General features: G+C 47.3%; 2 protein-coding genes across 3 annotated transcripts; both read left to right on the top strand.

The window, feature by feature from the left end:
* Positions 1-453: 453 nt before the first annotated feature.
* Positions 454-3417, top strand: LOC120028101 (bucky ball-like). Its single transcript, XM_038973269.1, has 6 exons — positions 454-616; positions 735-1499; positions 1634-2360; positions 2458-2559; positions 2815-2927; positions 3118-3417. The coding sequence occupies exons 1-6, from the start codon at positions 470-472 to the stop codon at positions 3199-3201; spliced, it is 1938 nt and encodes a 645-aa protein (XP_038829197.1). The 5' UTR covers positions 454-469; the 3' UTR covers positions 3202-3417.
* Positions 3418-4597: 1180 nt separating this feature from the next.
* LOC120028122 (all trans-polyprenyl-diphosphate synthase PDSS1-like) lies at positions 4598-16742 on the top strand. 2 transcript variants are annotated; one of them, XM_038973316.1, is made up of 11 exons: positions 4598-4786; positions 7333-7388; positions 7494-7626; positions 7790-7920; positions 9463-9604; positions 9857-9968; positions 12470-12579; positions 12686-12766; positions 12914-13027; positions 14545-14625; positions 15827-16742. In XM_038973316.1, exons 1-11 carry the CDS (start codon positions 4643-4645, stop codon positions 15965-15967), a joined length of 1245 nt encoding a protein of 414 aa, XP_038829244.1. In that variant the 5' UTR covers positions 4598-4642; the 3' UTR covers positions 15968-16742. The 2 variants fall into 2 exon arrangements, with proteins under 2 accessions (XP_038829244.1, XP_038829245.1); XM_038973317.1 differs by lacking the exons at positions 4598-4786; positions 7333-7388; positions 7494-7626 and having other exon boundaries at positions 7869-7956; positions 15827-15967.
* Positions 16743-17176: the final 434 nt, after the last annotated feature.

Here is a 17176-nt window from a genome sequence, read left to right as displayed (position 1 = left end):
TTCCAGAGACAGTTTGGAACTCCGTAGTGAGTGTTGCTTCAGCACTCGGCGGTCCCGTTCTGTGAGCTTGTGTGGCCTACCACGTCGCGGCTGAGCCGTTGTTGCTCCTAGACGTTTTCACTTCACAATAACAGCACTTACAGTTGACCGGGGCAGCTCTAGCAGGACAGACATTTGAAGAACTGACTTGTTGGAAAGGTGACATCCTATGACCGTGCCACGTTGAAAGTCACTGAGCAATTCAGTCAGTCCATTTTACTGCCAATGTTTGTCTATGGAGATTGCATGTCTTTTTGCTCAATTTTATACACCTGTCAGCAACGGGTGTGGCTGAAATAGCCCAATCCACTTGAAGGGGTGTTTTTAAATACTTTTTGTATATATAGTGTGTTACTGCATGGTCATATTGTCTTGATAAAACCATATGTTCTCTACAGGAAGTTATCCCTTTGGACGTCCTAGTTCATACATGTCCCCATACCCGTACATGCAGTATCCTGGTCAATACATTGTTCCACACATGCATCCAGTTGATTACAGATGCATGTACGACCCACCTCGTTTCCACCCACCTCCGGTGCATGACCCCATGTTCCAGCAGCAACAACACTACAGTGTATGTAATTATTGTGCTCAGATGTATAAGACAACTTATGTATTTTTAAATGTTATATATTCAATTCATTAGATTATTAATGAATTCATTATTTAATTAGTTCATTCACCATCACCAGGCTCAGGCCCAGAGTGAGGTGGCCTGCTCGGAGGCTCAGACCCAGTCCAGTGATGCTCTGAACAAACTCCAGACCAACGAGAAGCAGGGCTCTGAGAAAGAGCTTGATTCCGGAGTTGTTTCCCAAGCTTCTGGAATCTTCTCGTCAGATAATAAGGAAGGGAAACGTGAGGTGGGGGGAGACATACACAGTAGTCATGGAGCCTCGTATGGTAAGTTGGAAAGCAGCCTTTTGCAATCGTCGTCTCCACTGGCCAGGTTGTTCAGCGTCAGTGACTCCACAGCAGCGGTCTACGACGGCGAGTCGAGTCGGAGCCTTGGAGACCTGGGGCTTCAGGAGGGCTGGGCTGTAGACTCTGACGAGGAGCCCCCATTGGACAGCTCATCTGTTCACGAGGAGGATAACCAGGACACGCGGCATCATGATGAGGATGAGTCTCTTCATAGCTGTTCTTCTGAGTATCTTTGCCTCCTGTCTGCCGTCTCACAGTCAGATGACAGCCCCAGACCCGAAGACCCAGACAACCAGGCAGAGGAGGGGAGCGCCAATCCAGATGGTACTAGTTCCACTGAGGGACTTCTGAGGCCTCAGAGTCACTGCTCCAACCTGCTCTCCCCCCAGTCACTACCATCACCCTTAGCCTCTGACTGGCAAGCCTTAGAGAACATTAAACATGGAGAAGAAACGTTTGCTGTTCCAGATGGGAGTCTGTGTGAACTGGATGTTGACCCGTCCTACCAGATCCTCTATCTGCCCTTTGACAAGGTCACTTTTTTACTATACATTCTATGGAATAGGTTTTTATAGCTGCATTGTTTGAGAGGAGAGCTTGTAAGTTAAGCATTTCATTATGTATTTGTATTGTCAAATAAACTTTTAATTTGATTTAAATTGACAAGGTGTTTACAGCAAGCGCTCTGCAGAAGGACGCCTCTGCCAGCTCCAGCGCTGCTCTGCTGTGTGAAGACCTCCAGGCCTCGCTGTCTTCTGGCCAGTCTCTCGCTACTTCCTCCACCACCCCAGTCCGTCACCACTACTACTGCCACCCACAGACGGCTCACGAGAGGCTCAGTGTCCTGTGTTCGTCCCTGGACGAGCTCTCTTCCCGGGACGAGATGTTCTCCACCGATCTGGAGGACGTGGATGTGTTTCCAGGATGTTCAGTCTACGCAGGGGGGAGGTTCTCTGCAGACCTCGGTGAGGCAGAGGTCAAGGAAGTCTGTCCCCAGTCCAAAAAGCTCATGTGCGTCTGCTGTGGATCGAGCCTGTTGAAAGGAGGGGTGAGCAGCAGGGTTAAAGTTGATCACAGCCCCAGGGTGTACGCCGCCGGGGACTCTGACGAGGTGGTCGAGCAGGAACAACGCGGATCTGTAAGGACGTGTGAGAGAACACACCCCAGTAGGGTGGTCGTGAAGAAGCACCCTGTCCACAAACACCAGCCTCTCCCTCTACACGTCCGACATGCTCCCAAGCACAGCTGTAAGAGAGGCCAGTGGAGAGGGGCTATAGGGCCCGAGGAGCAGGAACCAGAGACGGTGCTGGTTGGATCAGAGCTGGAGTATTATGAAGGCCATGTGGTGGAGGGGAAGAGTGGACACGGAACTGGGGATAAGCAACACAGGACATGTAAAGGAAATTTTCATTGCTTTCCTTCCAAAATGGCGCCCTATTCCCTTACCGATGCACATAACCATACATTTGCTCTATCTTATCTCTGCTGTAGATGGACTGTGCCGAGACAGCGTTAATACTTCAGATCCGGGCACATGGGAGAGTGGAGGTGCCAAGCCTAGACAGAAACCACACAGCTCACTGCCACGACAAGGTAACATAACCCAACCGTCGTCAATATATTTAATTTATATTATCCTTCGGTCGTCCTAAATATCCGTGGTCGTATTTATAAAGCGTACAAGAGTAGGAATGCTAATGTAGGTTTAGTTTAGCTTTTATAGATCCTAATGAATGGACTCCCGGGACTCGTAATCTGAGACGCAGTATGAATACCAACCCTGTTGCATGGATCAAATGTGTTTTCTATGAGTGAGTGTCTGATGGTTCTGGCCCGATTTGTTTTCAGAGAGACTAGCACTGAGGAAAGCTCTGTGTAAGCCGCTGGTATACCAGAGAGTCAAAGATGAGGAAAATAATGACGATGATGATGACGAGGAGCCACAACGATTTCAGAGAAAGGTTTTCTTCATCTGCTCTTGTTTCACTATATTAGGTTATTTCCCAAATGGGACCCTATTCCCTTTATAGTGCACTACTTTTGTCAGAAGTGCACTATAAAAGGAGAATAGGGTGCCATTTGGTGGGGACTTATGTGTAATTTCGAGATGTTGGTCTATGAATCTACTTCTATTTTTTTTTTTTTCTCCAGGGTCCACCAAGAGAAGAGACACAAGGTTTTAATATCACATCATTGATGAAATCAAAGAAAATGTCACAAACAAAGAGCACTTAGTAAAATGCATAACAGAAAATGTTTCGGATGGACACCATTTTGTTTTTGTGATGAATAAAACCAAGGAGACTTGAATGAAGCACTTCCAGGAGGTCCATAAACACTGTCAGTTGACTAGCACTGTACTGTATTGTAAACGACCCTGGGTTTATAAGCGCGGAAATCGACTCTGCCGCTTGAGCATGCTTTTGCGGCACAGTCGATAGCGCGCCGGACCTCGGGCTAGAAGGTCGAGGGTTCGAGACCCGCTCCCTCCTGTTTCATTACACTTATAAACCCAGGGTCGTTACAGTATGTTGGTCAACTGGCCCCTCAGTCAGCACAGGGTTGGTGGCTTTGAAATTTAGATTTGAACTGTTGTGACCAGTGGATTATTAAAATGAATTTCATTACACACACGAGTCTGTCTGGTTTATGAAACGTGTATGTAAGTGTTTAAAACTGTATTCATTTTAATTTGGCACATTATTAAAATTAAAACAGAACATGAAATGGCAAATATTTTTGGGGGGCAATGTTGTCATGTTGGGTTTTGTCAGTTGGCAACTGTATTTTAGAGCCCTGGATCGAAACAGGGTCTGTAGTGACGCCTCTAGCACTGAGATGCAGTGCCTTAGACCACTGTGCCACACGGGAGCCTAAAATATAAAAACCACCTTTTTTTTTTTTGCTGAGTTACAGTTCATATAAGGAAATCGATCAATTGAAATAAATAAATTAGGCCCTAATCTATGGATTTCACAGGACTGGGTGGGATTGAAGCCATGGGTGGGCCTGGGAGGGCATAGACCCACCCACTTGGGAGCTAGGTCAAACCCACTGGGGAGCCAATCAGAATGAGTTTTTTCCCCACAGAAGGTGTTATTACAGACAGAAATACTCCACAGCCCCCCACCCCCCCCCCCCCCCCCCCCCCCCCTTAATGTCCCCAGCACAAGGTGCACATGCATGCTGTTTAATTACTTTCTTGATATGCCACACCTGTCAAGTGGATGGATTATCTTGACAAATTATAAAATGCTCACTAACAGGGAAGTAAACAAATTTGTGCACAACATTTCAGAGACATATTTTTGTGTGTACGGAACTTTTCTGGGATGTTTTATTTCAGTCGATGAAACATGGGACCAACACTTTACATGTGTTTATATTTTTGTTCAGTGTATGTGTGTGTATATTATATGTATAATGTGTATAGGTGTTTTTTAAGAAAGACGTCATGCAATTTAGAAGTAGCCCAAAAACCCACAACCCGCGATCAATACATTTTCATCCGCAACTAAATTTGGCCGGAAAACCGCGAACTTGATGGCAACCCTGGTTGTTTCTGTACGTCTAGATATCTTATTTTTAACGCCATGACGTCAACCAAGGTAATTTGCGGTGCTTCGCTGCCGTTGTCACGTTCTTTAACCTTTTCCAGGCATGTGTATGGAGGAACATGGCGATACCGTGGAGACACTGTTGGAGGTGGACTACAGGCGCCACAAGTACGAGTTTACTAGAAACCATATGCTGTTTTAATGGAAGTTATGCTACCTCGTTGCTCCGAGGAACTGGAACCGTCGCTGGCTCGGGAAATGAGGTAAGATTTCACCGGGCGGGCTTGCTGTCACCTCGAGAAAGGTCAACCAGTTGAGAACATGGAAGCTGAAAACGGATCTTATTGAATGAGTTACAGCTGGCTTAGTGTAGCTATATTGGGATTTAGTCCCGTTTATTTCTAGTTGTAGTAGCTAACTAAAACCATATTGTATGAATGACATTGCTTTTCTGGGCATAAAGTTAGCTAAAAGATTTTTGTTAGTTTGACAAGATTGTAGTTCTAGCTGACAGTGACGTTAGCTGGTTTGTTATATAGTCTCAATTCAGTTAAAGGTCAAGACACTGCATGTCACTTCAGGATTGCTATGTAAAGATACTACGTTTTGCACTTGATTTATCTCACTAGTTTAACCCTATTAGCGACAATAGGTTATCACTAGACAGAACTGCCAGTGGGTAGTATACATTGGTCAAGTGTAACGTTCACTGCCTAACGTTACTAGAAGGTCCTCTCAACTAGACCTCTGTGTAGTTAGCTCTGTCTCCTCTCAACTAGACCTCGGTGTAGCTAGCTCTGTCTCCTCTCAACTAGACCTCGGTGTAGTTAGCTCTGTCTCCTCTCAACTAGACCCCGGTGTAGTTAGCTCTGTCTCCTCTCAACTAGACCCCGGTGTAGTTAGCTCTGTCTCCTCTCAACTAGACCTCTGTGTAGTTAGCTCTGTCTCCTCTCAACTAGACCTCGGTGTAGCTAGCTCTGTCTCCTCTCAACTAGACCTCGGTGTAGTTAGCTCTGTCTCCTTTCAACTAGACCTCTGTGTAGTTAGCTCTGTCTCCTTTCAACTAGACCTCGGTGTAGCTAGCTCTGTCTCCTTTCAACTAGACCCCTGTGTAGTTAGCTCTGTCTCCTCTCAACTAGACCCCGGTGTAGTTAGCTCTGTCTCCTCTCAACTAGACCTCGGTGTAGCTAGCTCTGTCTCCTCTCAACTAGACCTCGGTGTAGCTAGCTCTGTCTCCTTTCAACTAGACCTCGGTGTAGTTAGCTCTGTCTCCTTTCAACTAGACCTCTGTGTAGCTAGCTCTGTCTCCTTTCAACTAGACCCCTGTGTAGTTAGCTCTGTCTCCTCTCAACTAGACCCCGGTGTAGTTAGCTCTGTCTCCTTTCAACTAGACCTCTGTGTAGTTAGCTCTGTCTCCTTTCAACTAGACCCCTGTGTAGTTAGCTCTGTCTCCTCTCAACTAGACCTCTGTGTAGTTAGCTCTGTCTCCTCTCAACTAGACCCCGGTGTAGTTAGCTCTGTCTCCTCTCAACTAGACCCCGGTGTAGTTAGCTCTGTCTCCTCTCAACTAGACCCCGGTGTAGTTAGCTCTGTCTCCTTTCAACTAGACCTCTGTGTAGTTAGCTCTGTCTCCTTTCAACTAGACCCCTGTGTAGTTAGCTCTGTCTCCTCTCAACTAGACCTCTGTGTAGTTAGCTCTGTCTCCTCTCAACTAGACCTCTGTGTAGTTAGCTCTGTCTCCTCTCAACTAGACCCCGGTGTAGTTAGCTCTGTCTCCTCTCAACTAGACCCCGGTGTAGTTAGCTCTGTCTCCTTTCAACTAGACCCCGGTGTAGTTAGCTCTGTCTCCTTTCAACTAGACCGGTGTAGTTAGCTCTGTCTCCTCTCAACTAGACCGGTGTAGTTAGCTCTGTCTCCTCTCAACTAGACCTCGGTGTAGTTAGCTCTGTCTCCTCTCAACTAGACCTCGGTGTAGCTAGCTCTGTCTCCTTTCAACTAGACCTCTGTGTAGCTAGCTCTGTCTCCTTTCAACTAGACCTCTGTGTAGTTAGCTCTGTCTCCTCTCAACTAGACCCCGGTGTAGTTAACTCTGTCTCCTTTCAACTAGACCTCTGTGTAGTTAGCTCTGTCTCCTTTCAACTAGACCCCTGTGTAGTTAGCTCTGTCTCCTCTCAACTAGACCTCTGTGTAGTTAGCTCTGTCTCCTCTCAACTAGACCTCTGTGTAGTTAGCTCTGTCTCCTCTCAACTAGACCCCGGTGTAGTTAGCTCTGTCTCCTCTCAACTAGACCCCGGTGTAGTTAGCTCTGTCTCCTTTCAACTAGACCCCGGTGTAGTTAGCTCTGTCTCCTTTCAACTAGACCGGTGTAGTTAGCTCTGTCTCCTCTCAACTAGACCGGTGTAGTTAGCTCTGTCTCCTCTCAACTAGACCTCGGTGTAGTTAGCTCTGTCTCCTCTCAACTAGACCTCGGTGTAGCTAGCTCTGTCTCCTTTCAACTAGACCTCTGTGTAGCTAGCTCTGTCTCCTTTCAACTAGACCTCTGTGTAGCTAGCTCTGTCTCCTTTCAACTAGACCTCTGTGTAGCTAGCTCTGTCTCCTTTCAACTAGACCTCTGTGTAGCTAGCTCTGTCTCCTTTCAACTAGACCTCTGTGTAGCTAGCTCTGTCTCCTTTCAACTAGACCTCTGTGTAGTTAGCTGTCCTTCAAACACCGGAGTAAAAGCTTTAAATTCTCACGACTCACCTGACTTAAAGGTTACCTGTGCTAATGTTGTGGTGCTTTATTAATTTGTGACATTGATTTCTTTCAGGGACTGTCCTCAAGGACTGTACACACAACCTCACTAGGCAACTCTATTCTGACAAGGTGAGTCTGAGATTTAACTGTTATGTGCTGTAGATCTGATTTTAATGTGTTTGTGTGCATTTTAATTGACTTGTGTGATTTTAATTGACGTGTATTTCCCTGTAGGCACAAATCAAGGTTGCTTTACCCCACACCGAAGCCTTGTGGCTGCAAAAGGATACACAGCGATGCCAAGTTGAAGGACCCCTTCACTCTAGCCCAGAAAGACTTGAATAATTTGTACGATGATATCAAGAAGGTAAGTCATTTGAGATTGTTTTTCCGATGAAAAGTGCTCTATAAATGAAATGTATTATTGTGACGTAGCATGGCTACGGTGGCGTTCCTATATAACTCATCAGACTATTGTTAGTGATTTCATAACCTAATTGTAATATAGATGTATTTTCTGGGCTTCACAGGAACTTTTTGTGTCCAAATCAGAGTTGAAGTCCTTATGTGACTACTATTTTGACGGGAAGGGCAAGGCTTTCCGACCCATGATAGTGGTGCTAATGGCCCGGGCCTGCAATAGTCACAGCAACCGAGACGGGTAAGACATTATCCTGGGCGCAGCCTAGTCAACTAGGTAGGTAGTATGCATTACCAGGTATTTTTTTAATTTTATTTAACCTTTTATTTAACTAGGCAAGTCAGTTAAGAACAAATTCTTATTTACAATGACAACCCACTGTTCCCCGGTAGACCAGCTGCCTTGTTCACGGGCAGAACGACAGACTTTTATCTTGTCAGCTCGGGGGATTCGTTTCAGCAACCTTTCGGTTACTGGCCCAACGCTCTAACCACTAGGCTACCTGCCGCCCGACACTCTAACCACTAGGCTACCTGCCACCTCTACGCTCTAACCACTAGGCTACCTGCCGCCCCTCCCCTCTAACCACTACCTGCCTCCTCTACGCTCTAACCACTAGGCTACCTGCCACCTCTACACTCTAACCACTAGGCTACCTGCCGCCTCTACACTCTAACCACTAGGCTACCTGCCGCCCCTACACTCTAACCACTAGGCTACCTGCCGCCCCTACACTCTAACCACTAGGCTACCTGCCGCCTCTACACTCTAACCACTAGGCTACCTGCCGTCCCTACACTCTAACCACTAGGCTACCTGCCGCCCCTACACTCTAACCACTAGGCTACCTACCGCCCCTACACTCTAACCACTAGGCTACCTGCCGCCCCTACACTCTAACCACTAGGCTACCTGCCGCCCCTACACTCTAACCACTAGGCTACCTGCCGCCCCTACACTCTAACCACTAGGCTACCTGCCGCCTCTACACTCTAACCACTAGGCTACCTGCCGTCCCTACACTCTAACCACTAGGCTACCTGCCGCCCCTACACTCTAACCACTAGGCTACCTACCGCCCCTACACTCTAACCACTAGGCTACCTGCCGCCCCTACACTCTAACCACTAGGCTACCTACCGCCCCTACACTCTAACCACTAGGCTACCTGCCGCCCCTACACTCTAACCACTAGGCTACCTGCCGCCCCTACACTCTAACCACTAGGCTACCTGCCGCCCCTACATGCTTGATAGCATGTAGCCTGATCCGTCATCCCGAAGGCTCTTGTTTAGTTTCACTAGCAGAAGAGAATGGAAGCTTGCGAGATCAGGATGGTCGCACGAGGCTACTAATGGGTTACAAGGAGACAGACCTGGGTGACAAACTATGCTAAGGAAACGTACAGTATCAGACACACACCAGGAACAACTTGTCACACACGTCTGGGGAGAATACACAGATTAGAAAGGGAAGATAGGCTGTTAGATTTGTTGTTGTTGACTTTGTTACAGGAGATGGCTGTGTTAGTCTTAATTAATCATGCATATACTATATCATTGCAGTAAACATTTCATAAACTAATTAATTCAGGCTGCCCATATTAGTGATGTGAGAAGGGTATAACTATGCCCTCTCTATTTCTCTCTCTCTCTACCCCCTCCCCCTCTCTCTGTTTCTCTCTGTTTCTCTCTCTCTCTCTCTCTCTCTACCCCCTCGCTCTGTTTCTCTCTCTCTCTCTCTCTCTACCCCCTCCCCCTCTCTCTGCTTCTCTCTCTCTAGAGATCTGCTCCCAGGTCAGCGATCCATAGCTATGATCTCTGAGATGATCCACACTGCCAGCCTGGTCCACGATGACGTCATCGACGGCTCGGACAAGCGGCGGGGGAAGACCACTATCAACGAAGTGTGGGGCGAGAGAAAGGTTAGCCCGAGTCCTCCGAACGGGGTTTGTCTGTTAGCAGTAGCCAGTCATGTTGTCATACACACACACTACACTAAGATACTCAACTGCAACATATGCTATTGAGAGAGGAAAAAAAGGTCATATGAAATGGCCCCAAGTTCTCTTGAAGGTGCAATACTATCACTTTTCTGTAATGCATCTTATGACAAACTAATACACCCTTTTAGTAGGTGTAAGATCATGTGACTGTATGTGTTCTCTTATTCCCAGGCCATTTTAGCTGGAGACTTCATCCTCTCGGCAGCCTCCATGGCTCTGGCCCGTATCGGGAACAACACAGTGGTGTCAGTCCTGTCTCAGGTCATGGAGGATCTGGTGCGAGGTAAGGACACATGAGACGGTCTCGTGATAAGGTAGCCCTGCTCGCGACTTCAAAATCAGTGTCAGTTTAACCGATGTGAAATGGCTAGCTAGTTAGCGGTGGTCCGCGCTAATAGCGTTTCAATCGGTGACGTTAATCGCTCGGAGACCTTGAAGTAGTTGGTCCCCTTTGCTCTGCAAGGGCCGCGGCTTTTGTGGAGCGATGGGTAACGATGCTTCGTGGGTGACTGTTGTTGATATGTGCAGAGGGTCCCTGGTTCGCGCCCGGGTAGGGGCGAGGGGACGGACTAAAGTTATACTGTTACATCAACCATCGCCCAAAGAGGTAATCACCTCTTGTAATGGTTAGGACTCTAGTTTCTCCCATGGGAGACCTTGGTTCAGATCCTCCCTGTCTGACACATTGCACAATATATGCAGTCCATTTCAGTTTCATGCAGTTGATTTTTATCTGTCTGTTAGTTAGTGTATACCTTTTTAAACAGAAATACACTAGATTATCAGTTTGGTACATTACCTGCTCCTTTACTATCGAGAGGTTGTAACGCTTCTGATTCTGTAAGGGGAAATGAGTAATGAATGTTATTTTGGTTTTAAGATTACCAAAGTGTATAGTAAACTGTCTCTCTCTCTGTCTCTCTCTCTGTCTCTCTCTCTGTCTCTCTCTCTGTCTCTCTCTCTGTCTCTCTCTCTGTCCTCTCTGTCTCTGTCTCTGTCTCTGTCTCTGTCTCTGTCTCTGTCTCTCTCTGTCTCTCTCTGTCTCTGTCTCTGTCTCTGTCTCTCTCTCTGTCTCTGTCTCTCTCTCTGTCTCTGTCTCTGTCTCTGTCTCTCTCTCTGTCTCTCTCTCTGTCTCTCTCTCTGTCTCTCTCTCTGTCTCTCTCTCTGTCTCTCTCTCTGTCTCTCTCTCTCTCTCAATTCAATTCAATTCAATTCAAGGGGCTTTATTGGCATGGGAAACATGTGTTAACATTGCCAAAGCAAGTGAGGTAGATATTATACAAAAGTGAAATAAACAATACGAATTAACAGTAAACATTACACATACAGAAGTTTCAAAACAATAAAGACATTACAAATGTTATATTATATATATACAGTGTTGTAACAAAGTACAAATGGTTAAAGCACACAAGTTAAAATAAATAAGCATAAATATGGGTTGTATTTACAATGGTGTTTGTTCTTCACTGGTTGCCCTTTTCTTGTGGCAACAGGTCACAAATCTTGCTGCTGTGATGGCACACTGTGGAATTTCTCCCAGTAGATATGGGAGTTTATCAAAATTGGATTTGTTTTCAAATTCTTTGTGGATCTGTGTAATCTGAGGGAAATATGTGTCTCTAATATGGTCATACATTGGGCAGGAGGTTAGGAAGTGCAGCTCAGTTTCCACCTCATTTTGTGGGCAGTGTGCACATAGCCTGTCTTCTCTTGAGAGCCATGTCTGCCTACGGCGGCCTTTCTCAATAGCAAGGCTATGCTCACTGAGTCTGTACATAGTCAAAGCTTTCCTTAAGTTTGGGTCAGTCACAGTGGTCAGGTATTCTGCCACTGTGTACTCTCTGTTTAGGGCCAAATAGCATTCTAGTTTGCTCTGTTTTTTTGTTAATTCTTTCCAATGTGTCAAGTAATTATACTTTAATTATACTCTCTCTCTCTCTCTCTCTCTCTGTGTCTCTCTCTCTCTCTCTCTGTGTCTCTCTCTCTCTCTGTGTCTCTCTGTGTCTCTCTGTGTCTCTCTGTGTCTGTGTCTCTCTGTGTCTCTCTGTCTCTCTCTCTCTCTCTCTGTGTCTCTCTGTGTCTCTCTCTCTCTCTCTCTCTCTCTCTCTCTCTGTGTCTCTCTCTCTCTCTGTGTCTCTCTCTCTCTCTGTGTCTCTCTCTCTCTCTGTGTCTCTCTCTCTCTCTGTGTCTCTCTCTCTCTCTGTGTCTCTCTCTCTCTCTCTGTGTCTCTCTCTCTCTCTGTGTCTCTCTCTCTCTCTGTGTCTCTCTCTCTCTCTGTGTCTCTCTCTCTCTCTGTGTCTCTCTCTCTCTCTGTGTCTCTCTCTCTCTCTCTCTCTGTGTCTCTCTCTCTCTCTGTGTCTCTCTCTCTCTCTCTCTCTGTGTCTCTCTCTCTCTCTCTCTCTGTGTCTCTCTCTCTCTCTCTCTCTGTGTCTCTCTCTCTCTCTCTCTGTGTCTCTCTCTCTCTCTCTCTGTGTCTCTCTCTCTCTCTCTCTCTGTGTGTCTCTCTCTCTCTCTCTCTCTCTCTCTCTCTGTGTCTCTCTCTCTCTCTCTCTCTCTGTGTCTCTCTCTCTCTCTGTGTCTCTCTCTCTCTCTCTCTCTCTGTGTCTCTCTCTCTCTCTCTCTCTCTCTCTGTGTCTCTCTCTCTCTCTCTCTCTCTCTCTCTCTCTCTCTCTCTCTGTGTCTCTCTCTCTCTCTCTCTGTGTCTCTCTGTCTCTGTGTCTCTCTCTCTGTGTCTCTCTCTCTCTCTCTCTGTTCCCACTAACATATTTGCTGCTGTTCCAGGTGAATTCATGCAGCTGGGCTCCAAAGAAAATGAGAAGGAGCGATTCAAACACTACCTGGACAAGACGTTTAAGAAGACTGCCAGTCTTATCGCCAACAGTTGTAAAGCTGTATGTACGTTCTATCTCCACACAAATAATGCAGACTTCCTGGAAGTCTCGTGTTGCCCAACTGAATAGGTTTGGGTTGACTGGGCGGGTCTTGTCCATTTTCAAGGTATCCATTCTAGTGAACTCCGATCCAGAGGTTCATGAAATAGCCTTCCAGTACGGGAGAAACGTAGGCATCGCCTTCCAGGTACATTTCTAATATTTAGTTTTATGCCTCTTGAATCAATGGGTACCATTTGAATTATTTAATGTGCTTATTTTTCCTTTTTTGAGGAATGTATTTAACATTGAAATGTGTAAGTTATTGAAGAGTGTGTGTGTGTGTGTGTTCTAGCTGGTGGATGATGTGCTTGACTACACAGCGTGTGCCAGCCAACTAGGAAAGCCTTCAGCTACAGACCTCAAGCTGGGTCTGGCCACCGGACCCGTCCTGTTTGCCTGCCAACAGGTGTGTGTGTGTGTGTGTGTGTGTGTCTAAACTAGTGCACAATATAGGGCATAGGGTGCCATAGGGCCCTGGTCTAAAGTAGTGCACTACATAGGGAATAGGGTGCCATAGGGCTCTGGTCTAAAGTAGTGCACTATATAGGGCATAGGGTGCCATAGGGCTCTGGTCTAAAGTAGTGCACTAGATAGGGAATAGGGTGCCATAGGGCTCTGGTCTAAAGTAGTGCACTATATAGGGCATTGGGTGCCATAGGCCTCTGGTCTAAAGTAGTGCACTATATAGGGCATAGGGTGCCATAGGGCTCTGGTCTAAAGTAGTGCACTAGATAGGGAATAGGGTGCCATAGGGCTATGGTCTAAAGTAGTGCCCTATATAGGGCATTGGGTGCCATAGGGCTCTGGTCTAAAGTAGTGCCCTATATAGGGCATTGGGTGCCATAGGGTTCTGGTCTAAACTAGTGCACAATATAGGGCATAGGGTGCCATAGGGCTCTGGTCTAAAGTAGTGCACTATATAGGGAATAGGGTGCCATAGGGCTCTGGTCTAAAGTAGTGCACTATATAGGGCATAGGGTGCCATAGGGCTCTGGTCTAAAGTAGTGCACTATATAGGGAATAGGGTGCCATAGGGCTCTGGTCTAAAGTAGTGCACTATATAGGGCATAGGGTGCCATAGGGCTCTGGTCTAAAGTAGTGCACTACATAGGGAATAGGGTGCCATAGGGCTCTGGTCTAAAGTAGTGCTCTATATAGGGAATAGGGTGCCATAGGGCTATGGTCTAAAGTAGTGCACTATATAGGGCATAGGGTGCCATTTGGGATGTTGGCGTTGACTCACTTGGTCACGGTCTACTTTTCTCATTTCTAGGTTGAATCACAGGGACTGTTCAATATACATTGAGTGTACAAAACATTAGGAACACCTTTCTAATATTGGTCTGCACCCCCTTTTTGTCCTCAGAACAGCCTCAATTCGTTGGGGTGTGGACTCTACAAGGTGTCGAAAGCGTTCCACAGGGATGTTGGCCCATGTTGACTCCAATGCTTCCCCACAGTTGTGTCAAGTTGACAGGATGTCCTTTGGTGTGGTGGACCATTCTTGATACACACGGGAAACTGTTGAGTGTGGATAAACACAGCAGCGTTGCAGTTCTTGACACAAACCCCGGTGTGCCTGGCACCTACTACCGTACCCTGTTCAAAAAGCACTTGGATCTTTTGTCTCAATTGTCTCGAGGCTTTAAACGTCTTTCTTTAACCTGTCTCCTCCCCTTCGTCTGATTGGATATAACAAGTGACAGCCAATAAGGGATCATAGCTTTCACCTGGTCAGTCTGTCATGGAAAGAGCGTTCTTAATGTTTTGTCCACTCGGTGTCGATTCCTTTCATTCATGTTATTTATTAAGCCAGAATAGTCCACTCAGTAACAATTGTTTTCCAGGGAGTCCTGGCTTCACATAATATGTCTGATTTGTGTAGTCTGTGACAGTGTGTCTTAACGCTCTCTCTCTCTCTAGTTTCCTGAGCTGCATGGTATGATCATGAGGCGGTTCAGCTCCAGTGGAGATGTCGCTCGTGCCTGGCAGTATGTCCAGGAGGTAAGAAACATTGGGCGGTCGCTAGGTGGAGGGACGTCAGAAGCATTGTGGGTTGCTAGGTGGAGGGACGTCAGAAACATTGGGCGGTTGCTAGGTGGAGGGACGTTGGAAGCATTGGGGGTTGCTAGGTGGAGGGACGCCAGAAACATTGGGCGGTCGCTAGGTGGAGGGACGTCAGAAACATTGGCGGTCGCTAGGTGGAGGGATGCCGGAAACATTGGGCGGTCGCTAGGTGGAGGGACGTCGGAAACATTGGCGGTCGCTAGGTGGAGGGACGCCAGAAACATTGGCGGTCGCTAGGTGGAGGGACGCCAGAAACATTGGGGGTCTCTAGGTGGAGGGACGTCAGAAACATTGGGGGTCTCTAGGTGGAGGGACGTCAGTAACATTGGGGGTCGCTAGGTGGAGGGACGTCAGAAACATTGGGGGGTCGCTAGGTGGAGGGACGTCAGTAACATTGTGGGTCGCTAGGTGGAGGGACGTCAGAAACATTGGGGGTCGCTAAGTGGAGGGACGCCGGAAACATTGGGCGGTCGCTAGGTGGAGGGACGTCAGAAACATTGGGCGGTCGCTAGGTGGAGGGACGCCGGAAACATTGGGGGTCGCTAGGTGGAGGGACGTCAAACATTGGGGGGTTGCTAGGTGGAGGGACGTCAGAAACATTGGGGGGTCGCTAGGTGGAGGGACGCCGGAAACATTGGGCGTTCGCTAGGTGGAGGGACGCCGGAAACATTGGGCGGTCGCTAGGTGGAGGGACGTCAGTAACATTGTGGGTCGCTAGGTGGCGGGACGCCGGAAACATTGGGGGGTCGCTAGGTGGAGGGACGTCAGTAACATTGTGGGTCGCTAGGTGGAGGGACGTCAGAAACATTGGGGGTCGCTAAGTGGAGGGACGCCGGAAACATTGGGCGGTCGCTAGGTGGAGGGACGTCAGAAACATTGGGCGGTCGCTAGGTGGAGGGACGCCGGAAACATTGGGGGTCGCTAGGTGGAGGGACGTCAAACATTGGGGGGTTGCTAGGTGGAGGGACGTCAAACATTGGGGATCGCTAGGTGGAGGGACGACAGAAACATTACGTTTTGGCCTTCATCAGAATATAAACCCAGTATAGAAATGCTATTGGACCTAGGATCATGTAGCTATTACAACAGACCTGTTAGAAAGCACCCTGACTCACCCACCTGTTTGTCCTGCCCTCAGAGTGAGGGTGTGGATCAGACCAACTACCTGGCCCAGCACTACTGCCAAGAGGCTATCCGGCAGATCAGCTTGCTCAGGCCCTCTCTGGAGCGGGACGCCCTTATCAGGCTCACCCAGATGGTCCTTACCCGTGACAAGTGAGCCTCCACTCGTCACTTCAGGCAGCTACTTGTACCTGTGGAAGGCCACCCCATTGGGGGGGGGGGGGGGTTCATCAGTGATATTCCCACTGTGCATACACAGGTTCTTCAGGAATGACTTCTGAGATGCACTGCTTCACATGACCTATATCTTCCTTTCCTCTGGGGAAAACACTGACGGGCTCACAGAACAAAGAATGTGTTATTGACGCCAGGGGGTTTTCAATGCCGGTCCTGCGGGGACCCCCCCCCCCCCCCCTGAAAAAAGGTTTCTGAACCAACCCCCCACCTATTCTTCAATTGGACTTCAAAACGATAAAATGGCATGTCAGTGAGGATTTGACACAGACCCTCCAAGATCATTGTTAAAAAAATAAAAACAAATGACTGAATTATCAAATGTTCATTGTATACTGTAACTGCAGCACCCCCACCCAGATTGTATTTGGTCATCAAAGACAGGTGACATTGCTCTTTAAGGTTTGGGACGGAATGGCCACTGCAGAATAATTTTAATTCCATGATGAAGTGTCATTGTGATGTGATATGTGTGTGTGTTAAGACATTGCTCGAAGATCCGTCCGTACCGCACAAATGCCAAACTTTTGTTATGGTGACTCGTACCAATTAGAGAATGTTATTATATTGTAGGTGCTTCCTGTATCAAGTGCTTCCTGTAGGTAGCTTCCTGTATCAAGTGCTTGATAACAATCAAGGCCTTAACATCCACAATCACTGTACTCAAATTAAATCACGTTTATTTTTTTGGAAGTTAAGTCTCTACCCTTTCTGTTTTCATTCTCAATCACCACACCACTGGGTTGTATGTAGGAGAATGGTTTATTATAAAAGGCTGTACATACAAACAAAAATTAACATATATACACATTACGGGCAGAGCTTTGATATTGCTACCCATTGAGTTGGAACACTTGTATATGTTGACTATAACACGGCATTAGCTGCTATATCCTGAAATGGAAAAGGGGGTTAAACACAGTTTACTTCCATGTTGATGGACAGGAAAGACGGAACATGTAGGAACTGTTGCGGAAAGGCTGCCACGTTAACCTTTTTCAACCAATGAAAACACCAACCTGAATTGTCATCGATGGATCGATAGTCAAATGTAATTCCTAAGAGATGGGGGGGGGGGGAGCCTACAGTCATAGATGAGTATGGACAAAGTGGTTGGGGTCAATTTGGAACG

This window comes from Salvelinus namaycush, chromosome 33 (genome assembly GCF_016432855.1).
Source record: "Salvelinus namaycush isolate Seneca chromosome 33, SaNama_1.0, whole genome shotgun sequence".
NCBI classification, from domain to species: domain Eukaryota; kingdom Metazoa; phylum Chordata; class Actinopteri; order Salmoniformes; family Salmonidae; genus Salvelinus; species Salvelinus namaycush.
This window is presented reverse-complemented; position numbering and strand designations above follow the sequence as displayed.

What these genes read in the sequence shown, in the direction of transcription:
- LOC120028101 (XM_038973269.1), top strand. Translation starts at nt 470, where the DNA reads ATGTCCCCATACCCGTACATGCAGTATCCTGGTCAATACATTGTTCCA. An exon ending in CAGCTCACTGCCACGACAAG is followed by an intron (nt 2,560 to 2,814) that starts GTAACATAACCC and finishes ATTTGTTTTCAG; the next exon opens with AGAGACTAGCACTGAGGAAA. An exon ending in CACAACGATTTCAGAGAAAG is followed by an intron (nt 2,928 to 3,117) that starts GTTTTCTTCATC and finishes TTTTTTCTCCAG; the next exon opens with GGTCCACCAAGAGAAGAGAC.
- LOC120028122 (XM_038973316.1), top strand. Translation starts at nt 4,643, where the DNA reads ATGGCGATACCGTGGAGACACTGTTGGAGGTGGACTACAGGCGCCACA. An exon ending in GGCAACTCTATTCTGACAAG is followed by an intron (nt 7,389 to 7,493) that starts GTGAGTCTGAGA and finishes ATTTCCCTGTAG; the next exon opens with GCACAAATCAAGGTTGCTTT. An exon ending in CATGGAGGATCTGGTGCGAG is followed by an intron (nt 9,969 to 12,469) that starts GTAAGGACACAT and finishes CTGCTGTTCCAG; the next exon opens with GTGAATTCATGCAGCTGGGC.